This window comes from Schistocerca gregaria, chromosome X, assembly GCF_023897955.1.
Source record: "Schistocerca gregaria isolate iqSchGreg1 chromosome X, iqSchGreg1.2, whole genome shotgun sequence".
NCBI lineage: Eukaryota > Metazoa > Arthropoda > Insecta > Orthoptera > Acrididae > Schistocerca > Schistocerca gregaria.
The window spans coordinates 738,659,081-738,678,477 of NC_064931.1; the positions used below are offsets into that span (position 1 = coordinate 738,659,081).

Genomic DNA, 19,397 nt, shown 5'->3' on the forward strand with positions numbered 1-19,397 from the left:
GGGTTGTATCAAGGGGGGTGGGTAAAGTGAGAGAGAGGCAGAAGGCAGGGAGAGGGATTAGTGGTAGGTGGCTAGCTGCTTGGTGGGAGGCAGCTGGTTTGCTGGCTATGAATGCAGTTACATGGGATAGGCATGGGATGCATGGTCATTGGAGCTAATGGTGAGCAGTGCACTCTGAAGTTAATGTCAGGATGTGAATTTGGGAGGGGATGGAGCACTAAGTAAGGGGAAAGGGGAAACTGATGGATGGAGGGTTTTGGGACCATGGGTTACTCAAAGCAGAGGTCACAATAATTACTGAACACAAGGATGTATTGCACAGATAACTCCCATCAGCAGAGTTCTGAGAAGTTTGTGATGGAGGGAGGGATCCTGATGAAGTGGGTCATGAAGCAGCCATTGAAATTGAGCATTTTGTGCTCAGCTGTATGTTGTGGCACTGGGTGGTCAACTATGCTCTTGGCAACAGTTAGGCAGTGGCCATTCATCCAGATTGACAACTAGTTGATAGTCATACTGATGTAAAAACTGTGCAGTGTTTGCAGCAGACTTGGTATGTGATATAGCTGCTTTTACAGACCAGGACTGAGAAAGTACCGGGTGGGTAGACTAGACAGTTCTTTCGCCCTGGTCTTCCACAGGGATATGATCCCTGTGGCCATGAACTGGAAGTGAGAGTGGCACAGGGATATACTAGGATGCTACGCAGGTTGGTTGGGTGACAGAATACCACTTTATAAGGGATGGGAAGGACCTTGGGTAGGATATCCCTCATTTTGGGGCATAATGATACATAATCAAAATTCTGAAGAAGGATGTGGTGCAGTTGTTCCAGTCCAGGGTGATATTGGGTGGTGAGGAAGGCACTATATTGTAACTGAATTTTGGGAGTGGTAGGAGGATAGAGTTTGTGTGAGGATGTGGCATGGGAAGTCTGTTTGTGGGCGACCAGGCTGTTGGAAAAGATTTTTTGGTGTGGAATGGATGGCAGCTGTGAAAATCCAGGTACTGCTCATGGTTAGTGGGTTTAATGTGGGAAAAAGTGTGGATGGAACCATCAGTCAAGTATATGTCAACATCCAGGAAGGTGGTACATTGTACTGAGGAGGACCACGTGAAGCAGATGGGAAAGAAGGTGTTGAGGTTGTGGAGCAATGAGGATAGGGTGTCTTGGCCCTCAGTTCCTGCCATGAAGATATCATCAATGAACTTTAACTAGATTAGGGAATGATAATTTTGAGAGGCTAGGAAGGGTTCCTCTATGTATTTTCCTAGCCAGCAAACCAGATGCCTCCAGCTGAGCCAGTAGCCACAATCCTCACCATAACCTATTCCACTTGGCACCATGTAGGGCATAGGGGTTGGGTGGGAGAGGGAATTTGTACGGTGTGTGTTGAATGAATTCATTCATTCAGTTGCACATTATGTTCAACATCAAACCATGAAATGTAATACATATGTATTGTCACCTTAGATTAGTTTATTTGTCTGTATGTTAGTTGTAAAATTGACAAGTCAGCTATGTCACAATTTTTGACTGTATGAGGCATGTTATGTGATAATAAAAATTTGATTTTATTTAATTTGGATTAATTCAAACTGAGTTCTGCATATCATCTTATGAAATGAGGAATCAGCTGAACAATACATTATAAAGAAAAACTGATTCATACACTGCCCCCATACAGTAGAATAAAAACATGTATTTTTTTTTTTAAAGAAAGAAAAACAAAAGAGCATTTTATATGCTCTGTGTAAGCTTAAATACACGATTATTCTGAATGATGGACCCATTTTCAAAACTTCATGTTTATTCAAGTATAAATCCAAAATGAATAAACTTTATACCACCGAAAAAAGGAAGTCAAAGTTTTTTCATCATCTTTCATACCAATTTAATAAATTTAATAATTTTTAATTAATTAATTTTTAATTATTATTTAATAATTAGAAGTGTGATAAATGTTATAAATGTTCACTTTGGCTACCGGTGGCTGCACGGCAAATATCGACGCGGTAGCCAAACTCATCCCACACACACGAAAGTGTATCTGCTGTTACTGAGTGCACGGCAACAGTGATCCAGTGCTGCAGATCATTCAGAGTGGTTGGTAGATGTGGGACATAAACAGATTCCTTCACATAACCCCATAAGAAATTGTCATAGGGTGCGAGAACAGGAAATCTCTGTGGCCAGAAGTGTAGAGCCAGGTCCTCATGTCCCCTGTGACCGATCCAGTGCTGAGGAAGGGAGTAATTCGAAAAGCCTCATACATCACAGTGCCAATGGGGTGGAGCTCCATCTTGTTGGAAAGTGAAGTCCTGGGAATCTTCCATAATTTGAGGCAACAGCCATTGTTCCAATATGTCCAGTTCTTTCCGCAAAGAAAATTGGTCCATAAATCTTTATACGGGATACAGCACAGAACACATTGATCTTCAGTGAGTCTCTTTTGTGTTGCAATGGTGAATGTGGATTTTCTAAATCTCATATGTGAACATTGTGTCTGTTGACTTTTCCACTAAGGTAGAATGTCATTTCATCACTAAAAATTACATGCTGTAGAAATGTGTCATCCTCCAAATTTGTTAGCACCTAACCACAAAATGTAAGATGCTTCCCTTTGTCATTGGGGTTGAGAGTCTGCACAAGCTGTAATCAGTAGGACTTGTACAGCAAATGCCGGCTCAGAACTTTCCAGACTGGGACTGTGCACAGAACTTTCTTGAATCTGTCGGACATCATCCTCTGTCCCAGTTTGTTTAAATTGCTTAACCAATGGCTAATGCTTTTGCAAGTAGGTGGATGAATACCGAATTTGGTACGAAATGCCCACTGCACTGCAATTTGTGACTCATTTTTCATGAACTCAAGAACGCAGAAAACCTTGTGCTCCACAATTGCCATCTCACTCACAACTCACAGTGAAATGGAATGACAGCCCTACTGCTGTGTGAACTCTACCAGCTGCTTCTGGAACCATCACTGCCCACCCACTGCCACCCACCAAAAACTTTGATACTTCCTCTTTTCATTAGTATAAACCTTATTCATTCTGTATTTGTATTTGAATACATATGAATTTTGGAAAATGGGTCCATCATTTAGAATAACACTGTATATCTGTCAATTAACAGAAAGAGTTATTTCCATTACCATTTTTAGCATTCAGTTGCTGTTTACCTACCAATTATTATTTGGCACACATATGCACAGATACTGACAGAGTAAGTTGGGCTGTGTCAGTTGGTGCCCATTACAGGGTAGATAGGGTTCTTACAAAGAAAGCACGTGTTGACAGATGTGAAAATTACCGAACTATCAGTTTAATAAGTCACAGCTGAAAAATACTAATGTGAATTCATAACAGATGAATGGAAAAACTTGTAGGAGCCAACCTCGGGGAGCATCAGTTTGGATTCTGTAGAAATATTGGAACAAATGAGGCAATACTGACCCTACAACTTATCTTAGAAGATAGATTAAGGAAAGGCAAATCTACATTTCTAGCATTTGTAGATTTAGAGAAAGCTTTTGACAATGTTGACTGGAATACTCTTTCAAATTCTGAAGGTGCCAGGGGTAAATACAGGGAGCGAAAGGCCATTCACAATTTGTACAGAAACCAGATGGCAGTTATAAGAGTTGAGGGGCATGAAAGGGAAGCAGTGGTTGGAAAGGGAGTGAGACAGGGTTGTAGCCTATCCCTGATGTTATTCAATCTGTATATTGAGCAAGCAGTAAAGGAAACAAAAGAAAAAATTGTAGTAGGTATTAAAATCCATGGTGAAGAAATAAAAACTTTGAGGTTCACCAATGACATTGTAGTTCTGTCAGAGACAGCAAAGGATTTGGAAGAGCAGTTGAACAGAATGGATAGTGTCTTGAAAGGAGGATATAAGATGAACATCAACAAAATCAAAACAAGGATAATGGAATGTAGTCGAATTAATTTGAGTGATGCTGAGGGAATTAGATTAGGAAATGAGACACTTGAAGTAGTAAAGGAGTTTTGCTATTTGGGGGTCAAAATAACTGGTTATGGTCAAAGTAGAGAGGATATAAAATGTAGACTGGTAATGGCAAGGAAGGTGTTTCTGAAGAAGAGAAATTTGTTAACATTGATTATAGATTTAAGAGTCAGGAAGTCATTTCTGTAAGTATTTGTATGGAGTGTAGCCATGTATGGAAGTGAAACATGGACAATAAATAGTTTGGACAAGAAGAGAATAGAAGCTTTTGAAATGTGGTGCTACAGAAGAATACTGAAGATTAGATGGGTAGATCACACAACTAATGAGCAGGTATTGAATAGAATTGGGGAGAAGAGAAATTTGTGGCACAACTTGATTAGAAGAAGGGATCAGTTGGTAGGACATGGTCTGAGACATCAAGGGATCATCAATTTAGTATTGGAAGGTAAAATCATAGAGGAAGACCAAGAGATGTAAACACTATGCAGATTCAGAAGGATGCAGGTTGCAGTAGTTACTGGGAGATGAAGAAGCTTGCACAGGACAGAGTACCATGGAGAGTTGCATCAAACCACACTCTGGACTGAAGACCACAACAACAACAACAACAGTGTTCTTCAACAATAAAAATAGATGTCAGCACACACATTCTATCAACTTATGTTGTTATTAGTCAATGAATTTTGAAAACCACTAAGGTGTTAGATCTCATGTTACTTACTTAGAAGCATTGTTGAAGCAACTTTCTGTAGTAAATGGACTGTATCGTTTGAAATAAAAGTGGTTCTACTATAGTAAATTGTGGAAATATTATTGTCATTACAGTTTCATTCATTATACTCTTCTATTTCAATGGCTTTGAATTTTATTCACTCATAAATATACCGAAATGTTAAATGAGTAACATTTTTATTGCCTGGTGAATGTCAATTGGGACATTCATAACATAGTGAGATAGTACTAATCATTATATTTCAGCTAATTATCACCTTATTTTTGATTATTCTTACAACAGTATTAAAAACCAAAGTTGATGTTAGACACAAATAACATACAGAAACACCATCCACAGATGATGTTATGGTCTGGGGTTCCTTCCATAAATGTCAAATATCACAATAAACAACAGAACCTGATATAAAATAATTTGGAAACACTGCTACAAAATATGCATGCAGCTATAATTAGACTGAAGCCAAATCAGTGTCCTTTAGATGATAAATATCTACTCAGGAAAACTGTGCAGCAGCTGCTAGCAAATTACTCACTGGTGTCACAAGGAAAATCCCATCATGAAGGAGAGAGGGATGTGAAATGACTTAAATAATACATTAACAGGCAGAAGTGGTCATTGCAGGCTACTTGTACATAATGTAATTACCTAAAATGTACTTAAAACTAATCACAACTAGTGCTGATCGACACACATTCTTAGCTACAGATTTTAATTCTAGTATATGGGACCTTTCTTATGTGTTATAAATGTCACTATAGGTACTGCTTGCTGTAAACATTTGCACTGATATGCAAAATGTTCTGAGCTAATCTGAACTGAGTAAGTATAATTCAAATAGCTGAGCTAAACAATGAGAAGGCTTATTACTCTCAGCTAAACAAATAATACACAGCAGCTATAGGAGATTTCCATGAGACCTTGTCTTTTTAATTATTTGATCCTCTGATGCCTTCACTATTTCATCTCTAAATGCTACCCATTTATCTTCCACTATATTCTTTACTCCTGTTTCAGTAAATCATTGCCTAATGCTCCCTCTGCAACTCCCAAAAACCTCTGGTTCTGTCAACTTTACAGGTCCTATCTCCTTAATTTCCTACTTTCTTGCAGTTTCTTCAGTTTTAATCTACAGTACATAACCAATAAATTGTTGTCAGAGTCCACCCCTGCCCCTGGAAATGTCTTACAATTTAAAATCTGGTTCTGAAATCTGTATCTTACCATTATATAATCAATCTCAAACCTTCCAGTGTCTCCAGGAACATTACAATTTATAAATTGAGGCTAAGATACTAAGAGAAGAAATCAAAACAAGTTATACGGAATAGCTACCAGCTGACTTCTGTAAGGTTTATGGGGTTGATACTAATGCCAAGAGAAAAATATGTTCTGTGTAGTTATCATTCTAGTAATAATTTTGTGTTTAAGTACTGACCTGGAGGAACGACTGTGAAGGCAAGACAAGCAACAGCTGCAAGCAGGAAGGAGGTGCTGAGTGTGACACGTCGGCCCATACGCTCCAGTGCATAGTATGCAGCTAGACAGCCTGGCAATTCAATCAAGCTCACCAACATAAAGTTGAGATACTTGTTGCCTGCCATTGCCACCGAATACAGTGACAACCCATAGAAAACAAACATGTTGGTACCCCTGAAACATAAGTGCTACTGGTAGTTTTGTTTCTGTAAATATAGCATATCTATATCTCTATTGTAAACTTCAACATTTAAGTAATAACATAATGTATTTAAGCTCTCCATATAAAATTAGACAACCACTATACTGAAAGAAATAGTATTTTTAGATGCATGTACGTGGCTTAAAATGAGATGGAGCAACATCATGTGCTATTTGTATTGCTCTTGGGTGCCCAAGTGGGTGCAGCTGTTTTCAGAACATGATATTTTCACAATGTCCCTTGCTGTAATCTTCATGTGACACCTGGAGAATGAGCATCTTTGCCACATTGTGCCTCGTTTATACTCTTATCACTCCACACAGCTTCCCCCACTACCGGTCCGCACACAGTGTCAGGATGAGTGGTGGGGGGAACATGATAACCAAATTGTGGGAACAAACTCACGTTACTCAGTGCTTCTGTGTCCCCACTGGATGTGGACGTAGCTCCTGGCTGATGTTGTGTCTTTAGTCGGCTGAGTGCTGGGCACGACACTTTACTGATGACGAAGTCACTATCTTATTAAGCAGGCTGTTGGGACTCATATCTTGACAGTGTCCTTTAAAAAACAATCCTAAAATGACTAGGTCTGTCTTAGCTCTTCAGTTGGTTCATATTTTATCTAGTCCTCTATAGCTATGCAGTGTTCTGCAGCAACATGTTTTGTGGGTTGGATGTGACTGGCATATCTCTTGTGCTCCTGGCACCTTTCTTTATCTGTCTGCACAGTCTGCCCAATGTATACCTTCCTACATTTGCATGGGGTAAGGAGATGGGGCATGGCTGTTGTTGCAAGTGTGTGAGGTGGTGCTGCCATTTAATGACTGTTTACAGATATACTGCAGCCTGGCAATTTCAACCAGCCTCTCACTAGTCACTGAAGTATTATGTACATGCCATTGGATAGCAGAGTATTTTGACCTTGCTTGATTAACATTTTGTGATTTGGACTTTTCCCTGGACTGTGAAAAGATGACTCATATATGCTCTGGACTTGTGTTAGTTATTAATTCACCTTGTGATCTCCTTTCGCAGTCTCATTTCACTGGTCTCCTCATTACCACTAGTGTGAATAAATGTAAACTGTGTTTCTACCTATGCAGAGTAGGACAGAAAATTGGGACTCTACCAGCAGCAGCAGATATAGGTATTACAGCTTCTGCAAAACCCACAGTAGTTGGCAGCTGTGGTGGGCTCACCTCCCCTTCTGCCCTTCACTTGCTTTGACAAGGCAAACAAGGGTTGGCAGATCTAATTACATTGTATTGTTGTGGACTGCAAGGCAAATCAAATAACTGATCTTGGGCATCAGTACATGATCTTACTGCCCCCTAGTACTAAACTGCATGAAGTGGTGCAAGAATTACACCTGCTCTCTGAGTCCAGTAGTTTGACTTTTTCTGATGTTTGTGGTTTGCTGACTGACTGTTATGGTGACCAAACTCACGTTGTCATGAGTATGATGAGATTTAACCAATGTCATCAGCAATATAAACAGTCCAATGCAACAAGGGCTGCTAACTTTACAAGGCTTGGCATGCAACTATGACTTTTCCTGTAAGCAGTGTGACACATTAAATACAAACTCCTTAATCTGTGATGTTATTATCTGTCTTGCCTCAGATCAAGACATTAGTATAAAAGCTTCAGAGGCATCTGATCTCACCATCAGGGAGGTGTTAAAAATTGCCAAGGCTCATGAAGTAACAGTGTTAGTACAAACGCTGTTTCATAGTTCCATGGGTGGTGATGTTGTTAGTAGTCTTAGTTGGTGTTGTGCTCCACTATCAAATTCAAATGGCTCAAATGGCTCTAAGCACTATGGGACTTAACATCTGAGGTCATCAGTCCCCTAGACTTCGAACTACTTAAACCTAACTAACCTAAGGACATCACACACATCCATGCCTGAGGCAGGATTCGAACCTGCGGTCATAGCAGCAGCACGGTTCTGAACTGAAGTGCCTAGAACCGCTCAGACACAGCCGCCAGTGCTCCACTATCAATTGTTGACTTCTAGTCAGTATCATCATCTGAGCACCCATTCATCTGGTAGTTAAGTGACATGGAATTCAGTAGTCAGTGCAGCAGTTAGCAATTCCTTACACTCATCATTGATAGATGCACACAAATGGAAGCACTTTGTTGACTGTTGGCGAGTCCCCAAGTGAGCAGAATCTCATTAAGTTTCTTCCTCTCTGTTGTCAACAGGCTCCAGAATCATTTATGCCATCAAATTGTGTCCAGATCACAGTTCATCTGTTTTGCATGCCACAAACAAGGGCACCTCATGAGTGTCTGACTCGGCTGGCAAACATCAAAAACTTTGGTCTTCATCATGCTGCATGCTACCTTGATGATGCCTGGGAGAGCAACAGGCAAAATGCAGCATCTCATGTTGCAACTGGACATTCATGGGATGACTGCAGATTTCCTGGCGCATTGGCTCCCTGCAGCTGCAGTCCCCTCAGTGCAAAGTGGTGATGTACAATGGCCAGTCAGTCCCCTTTTTGGGTCAGATCATTGTCCAAGCTTATAGAAATGTCTCTCAGCAGCTAACCTTGCTTGTAGTCAACTTTTGGATGGCAACTAACATTTTTGGGTTAGAAACTTTTGTGTTTTTTGGTTTGCAAATTCAGGACAAGGTTTTTTATCTTCTTTTTTTTTTCTTCACCTGTAATCCCATTCACAGAACTTTGTGTGTTGTGCACACAATTCAAGCAGCTGTTAGAACCCACCATACATTGTGCAACAAAGTTCCAGGCCCACATTTCAGTAACACAGTTGGCAGTGCCTAAGTCTTGTAAGGCTTGTCTGGTGCCTTTCACCATTCATGAGCAAGTTAAAGCAAAACTAGTTAGGCTGCAAAATGTAGGTGTTTGCTCATCAGTATCATGTAGCTGATGGGCTATGCCCATGGTCATGGTGCAGAAACCTATCATTCACTCTGTATTTGTGTTGATTTTCTGTTTATTGTTAATGTTCAAACAAATGTTGATCTTTATCCACTCCCTTGACACAAGAAATTGTCATCTAAATTGGCTGGGGTGCTATATTTTTCAAAGATTGATCTTGGTGACACTTAGGTGATCAGACAAATCAGCTATTTATGCTTCATATGCTATTTGGCATGAATCATTATAACAGACTGCCATTTGGGGTTGGAAGTGCTCCTGTGATGTTTCAGAGATACCTTGAGCAATTCATCCAAGGTATTCCCAACAGTGTTAATTGTTTGGATGATTTCTTAATTACCAGGGTCATCCAGGAGCAGCATCTGCACAATCACCAGATGATGTTTGAGAGCTTCAAGCCAATGGTCTGTGCTGTCACCTCAACAAATTTTGTTCCTTTGCTCCAAGTGTCAACTAATTGGGTCGTTTATCACGTCACGACCCTGACGCATGGTCATGCAGCTGCATTGAATTACTGGCCCCTAAGAACCTCAAAGAAGTACAGTTGTTTCTAGGCAAAGTAAATTATTACACCTAGTTTATTTCAAATATGGCCCACATTTCCTATCCACATAATCAGCTGCATAAAAGAAATGTTAAATTTGTGTGGTCAGAGGTGTGACAGAAGTTTTTCATGCAACTTAAAATGTGCATTAGCTCGGCCACTTTTTTTAGCTGCATTCCATCCTGGCATACATTTGACACTTGGCACTGATGTATCAGGTTGTGGAATGGGCACCATGCTATCCCGCACATACTCTGGCAGTACAGAACAGCCCACTGCATTTGTATCTAAAACATGAAATGTGGCATAGAGGGATGATTCAGAAATTGAGAAGGAAGCATTGGCTATCATATATGCCATTCAAAAGTTTTACATGTTCCTTTATGGTGCAAAGTTTTGCCTGATCACTTATCACAAGTTTCTTATTTGGTTGCCTGGCCCCCATTCACAACTTCCTGATAAAACAGCACAGTGGTTGCAATGTTAGGCATTGCTCCTTAGCAATTATACCTCTGAGAGCCATCATTGGTCCAAAATGCAGTACTCCAATGCAGAAACACTTTCCTGGTTGCTGTGTGGCCATATGCCAAATGTTATAGGCATGAGGCACAGTGTTTTGCCTTAGATGCAAACCAGTGACATACCTTTGACAGATTTCCAATTATGGCACATGAAGTAGTGAGAGGTTGTTGTTTTCTGTATGGTGGGGTGGCCAGGGCATTTGTCTAAAGACATCAACCCAGACTGGCCCACCCATTTTTCTTTACAGAGCAGGCTCAATATGACCGAGAGGGTCATTTTACTGGCTACAGATGATGAATGTGGGTTGTAGTTCAACTTGTGCTCTGCTTCTTCATATTGGAGCTCCTCGACACTGCACATTGGGAAATGTGCAGATGAAGGGAATAGTGCATCATGTGCATTGGCCTGGGGTTGACACCACCATTGAAGATGCTTTCTGGAACTTCCATGCCTCCATCCACAACTAGTCTGCCACAGTACAGCTATTCAATCATTGACCATGTCCTGACCATCACTGACAAAGGGTGCATATTGATTTCATTGGTCAAGTCTATGGCACAATGTGATCGCTTGTTGTTGACACACTCTTTAGTTTTCCTTATGTCATCTGGATGGCTACAACTACTATGACAACTACTATCCACATCCTCCCCATCATATTTGTGAGGGACCCCTTCCACCCTGGTTTCTGACAATAGCCCTCATTTCAGGGCATCGTGTTTCAGGAATTTTATTAGTGTAACCTCCACCTGGACCACTGCTCCTTTCCATCCAGCATCCAGTTCAAAATCTGGCTGAATGATCAGGACATTTAAGATACATATGTACAAACTGTGAATGACAGCAGACTTCAGGACAGCACTTACCATCAATAGGGGGAGGCAAATGTTTCAGGCTGAGGGCAGCCAGTTGCAGCTGGTCCAGCAACAGAATCAGCTCATCCACACTGTGATGTATCAGTCCACCATTTCCCACCACTGCCAGCTAGGAGTGCTACCCACAACTATGCCAGGGACCAGCCAGGCCATCACCTTGCCTTTTACTATTACATCCTCCACCCTAGTGTTTGGCGTTGGCAGGAAATCGACAACAACCATCAGTGGGAGTCTTTCTTTTGGGATGTGGTATATGATTAGAAGACTCATGCATACTCTAGATTTATGTTGGTCATTAATTCACCTCATGATCTCTATTGTCAGCCACCACCACAGCTGCCTGTTTTGTTCTGCTGGTCTCCTTGTGACTACCAATGTAACTAATCGTAAACTGTGTTTCTACCTATATAGCACAGGATAAAAAATTAATATTTACAGAACACCTGAGAAGAGCCTTTGATTGTAGTATTCTTCATAAGTCATAGATTCATTATGCCTACAGTTTGTAAAGTGAAAATTAATCAACATGCAAATTCGCATTACAATGCAGGATACATACTGCTTACAATAATTTATTGAATTCATGCTGTTAAAACATCTTAAGTTCACATTTGGTATCAGTTCAAGGATTTCAATTACACGTGTGACTACAGAGCATGAAACATATTATTACAATCCATCCTGTATTTTCCATTTAAAGCATATTTCTAATTCTGTTGAATCATTAATCTAATACTAACTTGGTGAGAAACTAACCAGCAGAAACAGCAGACAAACAAGCGCACCATAAGTGTGGAGGAGTGCATCACTTGCACAATAGCATCTACTTTTCCAGTTTTGCAGCTGTCATCAGTGCTATCTGTTCCATGGATGTCATCATGGACTGGTGCTGTTTTCTGAAATAGTATGTTTCAAATTATACCAAAAACTTTTGTGAAGTTGCAATCTACATACAATTTTTTTCAATTCTGGATATGCTGATCATGATGGGGCAAGATCAGATCAAACAGAATTTTCTACTGTTCTTAATGACTGTTTTCATGAATTGATGGTTAAATATGAAAGTATACATCTGGAAATCTACAGTTTAATAAGAAAACTTATAGTATGGCATATTAAACTAAGGCCTGTTTGAAGGAGCCAGTTTCAGGAATCCCATTTTTGTCATTCACTAAATCAATTGTTTCATTCTTTTGAGCTGGGAGGAGTCAAAGGATGGCCATACAATACCTCAGTTTGTGTCACTATTAGTTCACCTTTATTGGTGAATGACAGTGTATTATGTTCACTTACAAAACGTCAGACATATATTTGATATAAAACTGTGATAACAGGTACTGTAGGTACAACTCTTAACTGAGGCAAATAAAATGAATAAGAGAGAAGGAAAGCAGAAGAATACATTTACAGAGATCTAATTTTCACATTATTAGATTTCAGAAATTTTGTTTGAGTCTTGTGTATGTCATTATTCACTCAGAGTGCCGTAATGTACTAACTGACAAAAGAAGGTGAAGTACCAGGAAGACATGGTTGGATGCCAATGTAACTTTGCATATGTATATACCATCAGTGGATATGTAAATGATTAGAATTGCAATTGTTTGTGACAGAACAGCCATGTGAATGCATCAGTTTTGTTCATGTTTAGGGTTGCTATCAGGCCTGGTAGGTTGTATAAGGGGCATGAAAAATGTTAATGCCGAGTGATCACTGCGAAGGACAAGGAGATGCTACGAACTCATCTGGGACAACATTATCAGCACATGGCAGGGTTTGAAAGGTGTCTCTGTGTGTGTCTGCATTTGGCTCACTGGTTGAATCATGGAACATTGAGATTCATGGGGTATTCAGAAGTAAAAGTGGCTCAGAGTTGGACTGCATGGAATGTGTGTGCAGACATACTTGTCATTGAAGTTCTGACCACCACAAGGAAGGATTGCTGAAGTGTGAACTGAGCATAATGTAATCCTTACACATCTGTATCTGCCATCTGTGAACAATTAATGGACTTTCTGCAACATTCTGTGTCGTATCATGTCATTGGTCAGAGATTAGCAGCAGCTGAACTAGGAAATCACCATCCCATACATATGATGCTGTTAACAACACAATACAAACTGCTGCATTTGGAGTGGCTCAATGAGCAGGAAGCATGGACTGCTGACAAATAGCATCACATTGGGTTCAGCAAATAAATTGTGTTCCTGTACCACCCTAGACGACTATTGTTGGTGAGTATGGTGGCAACCTCAGGAGTGGTTTTATTCTTCCAGTGATTTGAGAGGCACAGTGGTGTTACTCCCGGCATCATGGTGTGGGGAGCCATTGGGTGTGATTTCACGTCTTGGCTGGCAGTGATTGAGGGAACTCTGATCAAACAACAGTACATCACAAACATCTTGTGCCCTCACATGTTACTTCTCATGAGACAGTATCATGGTATCATTTTTCAACAGGACAATTCTCATCCTCAAACATCATGTGATGTTAAAGTACTCCTATGGACAGCAAGATCCCAGATCTGTCCTGGTAGAACACGTGTGGGACCAGCAGTCCCAGTGTCAGCACCCAGGATGTCAGGAACTAGTTACAACCAGCTGTGGGTCATCTTGCCTCAGGAGACGACTTCATGATACCTTTCCCAACCAAATTGGTGCATGCATCCAGGCCAGAGGAGGAGCAACATCATGCTGATAAGTGGGCTCATACTACCAAGTTCTTTTTAAGTTTGACTAGGTTGTATAATCACTGAAATAACATCACATACCCTCACAACTCATGAAGTACGATTATGTTTCCTACTTTCCCTCACAGTGCTTCAATTTTTCTTTATTGGGCATTGTATATTATAACTCATGAATGTTTGTGACTGAAACATACTTCATACAAAAGATTACAGAGCCATACATGACAATATACAAATGATTAAGATTACAGAGCTGAATGTCATCTCTGACTAAAAATGCAACACGGTGTAAATACCATACGTACAGCTTCAGAGTTTCTAAATGCTGCAGTTGCAAATCAAAGGGAGTCTAAGATGGTGTTGGAGAATCTCCCTGAATGGGATTTGTAGATGCACCTACAAAGAATCAGTATGGTTGCTAGAGGGCAGTGATGAACAAGTTTAAGGTCAATTATTTCTCAGGCAAGTTCAAAGGGTGATATTTTAAGCTAATATGCAGGTCCAGGAGGCTTTTCCACCAAATTCTTTTGAAGAAGATTTACATATTTCTTGCTGCATGTGGTTTGACACTGTCCCACTGAGATATAACATTTGGTGTTGCCTGACAAAGGTGCAGTACTCTCAAGCTCTAAAATCATCCTGACATGGCATTTGCTATTCGGGTGTCCTCCTACACTGAGGTGACAAAAGTCACGGGATACCTCCTAACATCATGTCAGTTCTTCTTTTGCACAGTGTAGTGCAGCAACTCAACATGGCGTGGACTCAACAACTCGCTGGAAGTTCCCTGCAGAAATATTGAGCCATGTAGCTTCTATAGTCACCCATTATTTTGAAATTGTTGCCAGTGCAGGATTTTGTGCAAACAAACTGACCTTTTGATTATATGCCATACATGTTTGATGGGGTTCATTCTGGGTGACCTGGCTGGCAAAATCATTTGCTCAAATTATCCAGAATGTTCATCAAACCAATTGCAAACTATTGTGGACTGGCGACATGGTGCATTGTCATCCATAAAAGTTCCAATGTTGTCTGGGAACATTAAGTCCATGAATAGCACTCCAAACAGTCAAACATAAGCATTTCCAGTCAATGATCAATTGAGTTGGACCAGAGGACCTAGTCCATGCCATATAAATGCAGCCCACACCATTATTGAGCCATTACCAGCTTCCACTGTGCCTTGTTGACAACTTGGGTCCTTGGCTTTGTGGGGTGTATGCCACACTTAAACCACACCATCAACTCCTACTGACTTAAATTGGGACTCATCTGACTAGGCCACAGTTTTCCAGTCTTTTCGGGTCAAACGAAAACTTTCATGAGCCCAAGAGAGGAACTGTAAATGATGTCAAACTGTTAGTAAAGGCATTCGCATTGGTCATCTGCTGCTATAGACCATTCATGCCAAATTTCACCATACTGTCCTAAGAGATACATTTGTCATACATCCCACATTGCTTTCTGTGGTTATTTCATCCAGGATTACTTGGCTATCAGCACTGACAACTCTATGCAAATGCTGTTGCTCTCGGTTATTAAGTCAAGGCCGTTGACCACTGTGTTGTCCATGGGGAGAGCTAATGCCTGAAATTTGATATTATCGGCACACTCTTGACACTGTGCATCTTGGAATATTGAATTACCTAATGATTTTCAAAATGGAATTTCCCAAGCATCTGGCTCCACCTATCATTCCACATTCAAAGTCTCTTAATTCGGTCATGTGGCCAAAATCACATCGGAAACCTTTTCACATGAATCATTTGAGTACAAATGCACTGACCTTTCATACCTAATGAACATGTTACTACCACCATCTGTATAAGTGCATACTGCTGTCCCATGGCTTTTGTGATCTCAGTGTATACATCATAGCTGAGATCACAAGGTGTATCCAATAATACCCAAACCATCACATCCAGCCTTTGTCCACTATGCCATTCAACAGTGGCGACTGCAGCCAGATTTCTGGCATCTCGGTAGCGTTTATATGGCCATCACTACAGGACATGTGGAAATAGAATTCATCATGAACCATTACAGTTTTGTATTCAGCACCACAGTGTTATGATTCACATGCACATTGCAGTCTGAAGTGCTTTTAGATTATGGAAGCTGATAAATGGCATTCATGCCACCTGTCCAGCACCTAAGCTGGAATACTTTGTCCCTTCTTACTTGATGTTAAGAGATCTCATGCTTCATTCATTTCAACTTGAATAAATATCTGGTTAGACACTTTAGATTGAGCAGTCCTATTGTGGTAAGAGGCAAGTAGATACAAGGTTGTGGACATGAAGACAAATTTTGTTGTATATGATAATTTTCTAATGGAAAATCTAGAATAAACCTAGGAAGCACATCATTACCTTTCTCTCCAAGCATGTGTTTTATGCAGTGGTGCTACTGATGATTGGGCTAACAAAATGACAAAGAAACAGTTGATTTGATAGTAACAGTGTAGTTCATTTTCCACACAAACAGAAATTCAGATCACAGTAAGAAATGAGACTATGAACTGATTCAAAATAAATTTGCTGAATGTGAAATCTAGGCATCAGCTGTGTTAGGTATAGATGTACTACCTATTAGTGGTGTCTGAAAATTTGTGCCAGATTGGGACTCAACCCTGGATTTCCCACTTAGCATGAGCTGTCACATTAACAACTTTGGTTAGCTGTGCATGCCTCCTGGATCAGCATAAGCTTCCATATTTCAAACTGTCTACATCCTTATGCCACAGTCCCCTACATTCAACACATAATGCTCACAGATTTATTCTGTATTCCCACACCAGTGAGAATGAGACGATGAAGAACTGAGAATCATCTTGTGCCCACATGTGCAGTCATATAATATTTGCTTGCATTTAGGAATGTAGACAGTGTGACATGTGAATGTTTTGGTTGGTCTGGAATGTGTGCATGCATAGCCAAAGTGATTGAGGCAGTCATTCATCATAAACAGGAAAAATGGGTTCAAGTCATGGTCCAGCTCAAATTTTCAGATGCCTCTAATAGGTAGTACATCTATATCTGACACAGTTAATGTCTAGGGATTTATATCCAGAAAATTTGTTTCAAATTAGTTTTGGATGACTGTTAATTGTCATTAATTCCTGTTCATTCAGACATGCATGTAAAAAGACTATGAACTGATTTCAAAGACATTTTCATTTTTGGAAGAGTTGATTTACATACAAATGAAATATTTAGGGAAGTGAAATGCATTTAAGAATACAAAACCAATGAAATCTTAAACTCTGAGCTTCCTTTCAAGTGGTAGATTGTAGTTCTCTCAGGATAAATAGCTAAATGATTAGGAGGAGGAGAAATTCCAGTCAGAACTTTACTCAGGAAGACTAGCATGTTTCCTCAGTCACTAACAAAACAAGTTACTCTATTCTGTTTGTCTAATGCTATATACAAACTTTACCACACATATTTTAAAAAAATACTTTTTGTAACTGTTATATTGTGTGAAGTAGGTTTTCTTTTTTTTCAGCAATATTTTATAATTAATGCAAATACTGTGTATGTCAACATACATTTTGTTACCTGCGCTAATTGCATCCTCTTGATGGCCTTCTCTGATAGGTCCACACCATTCTGCTTTGCTGCTTTTTGAATTATGACATTTGCATCACTTGCTCTTCCATTCACCATCAACCAACGTACTGACTCTGGCAGGATCCTGTAAGGGTGTGATTATACAGTTCTTGTATATTAATTGCTCCTTCATTAACTGTCCTCTGAATATGAAGGTAAAGATACATTCTTGAGCAGAAGCTAATTGCAGATTATGCAGAACAATGAAATACTTTACAGTAATATAGTAATAATCTACATACACATTCAGCAAACCACTGAAGTACATGACATAGGATGTTTAGCATGGTACAACATGTCTCAAATTCTTCCTGTTCCAACCTTGTATGGAGTATGGGAAGAACGACTACTTAAAAACCTATGTACATGCTGTAATTAGTCTAATCTGGTCTTCGCAGTCCCTATGCAAATGATAAACATGAGATTAGTGAATATATTTACATTATTCACTTAATACTGTTTCTTGAAACTATGTAAATAGGTTTTTGCAGAATAATTGGTATCTTTTATTACACAATATTACATAGTTGTCCTGTGTTGTTATGGAATTTTTGTCCCTTTTATCCCTTTAACACAGAACCTTTTGTTCTGTGGCAACATGTGAGGATACCTCAGATGATGAAGTGATTTTATTTTTTACACCAGATGATGGAACTATAAGAGTTCTGAAACCTGTCATGTACACCATCAAAAAATTGAGAATTAAGCAACTGTCCTATGGTTTCTTCATTTTTCAAAATGAGCTTGTACTGTTGTGGCTGCTCCATAGGAATAATTCTTTGGAGGTCATTCTGTTCAAAATACCTCTTTAGATTTGAGCTCAGAAAATGTTTCCTGACTTCAATGACCTAAGATGGTAGTTTTGTGGATCACTTCTGCTACCCTTCTTATAGATATCAAATGCGGTGGAACAGTTGTTAGAACACTGAACTCACATTTAGGATTATATGATGATTAAAATCTACGTCTGTCCATCCAGATTTAGGTTTTTCATGATTTCCCTAAATTGCTCCAGGCAAATGCTGGTAAGGTCCCTTTAAAAGGACATGGCCAAATTCCTTCACCATCCTTGAATCATTCTGAGCTTGGGCTCTACCTCTAAATGGCCCCAATGTAAATGGAACATTAAACCCTAATCTTTCTGTCTTCCCCGTTATACATGAGTGTGGCTTGTGTTTACTTCAAATCACTGGACACAATTTATAACTCAAGGAATGTGTGGTATATTATGGTTAAAATGGAAACTATATCAACTGAAAAATCTGTACAGAATCTGACAAGGGATTCCATTGTACACTGTAACCTTGTTCAGTTTTAGAGATTTTCAATTAATCTCAACACTTCATACAGTAATATCTGTATCACTCATCTTTGCTGTAGTATGATAAGTAAACCATGGCAGTGCTTTTGCATCCTCCTTAATAAAGGAATGTTTGAAAACTAAAGTCAACATTGATGATTTTACTTTGCTGCTCTAAATTTCAGTTCCTGTCACCTGTGAGTGTCTGGACTCTATCAAACTTTGGTGCCACTGACAGCCTCTACATGTGACCTGATTCTTTTTGGTTTTGTGCAAGCTCTTTCATAAAGATTCAATAGTTGTTTCCAAGTTCATGCATTGCCCTCTAAACAGCCAAACATTTTTCATTTATACTATGGAGGGTCCCTCCCATCACAAAGATTTCTACTAGGCACATGTCTATTTAATGCATATTTAATTATTTATTAAACTTGAACCACATATCCTCTACATGTTCCTACCCAAAAATAAATGGTTTCAGTTCCTCTTTGAGATATAACACTTTTGCCTCTTTAAAACAGCTTAGTGAACATGTCAATCATTCCACTT

At 39.6% G+C, this 19,397-nt stretch overlaps 1 protein-coding gene across 4 annotated transcripts in view; it reads right to left on the reverse strand.

The window, feature by feature from the left end:
* Window positions 1–19,397, reverse strand: part of LOC126299559 (solute carrier family 22 member 5-like) — a 234,376-nt gene that overhangs the window by 15,219 nt on the left and 199,760 nt on the right. For all 4 annotated transcript variants that reach the window (XM_049991555.1, XM_049991554.1, XM_049991556.1 and 1 more), the window contains exons 7-9: window positions 17,498–17,633; window positions 12,002–12,141; window positions 6,147–6,361 (exon numbers count right to left, since the gene is read on the reverse strand). In XM_049991555.1, the coding sequence (XP_049847512.1) occupies window positions 6,147–6,361; window positions 12,002–12,141; window positions 17,498–17,633 (491 nt within the window). The remainder of the gene's footprint in view (window positions 1–6,146; window positions 6,362–12,001; window positions 12,142–17,497; window positions 17,634–19,397) is intronic.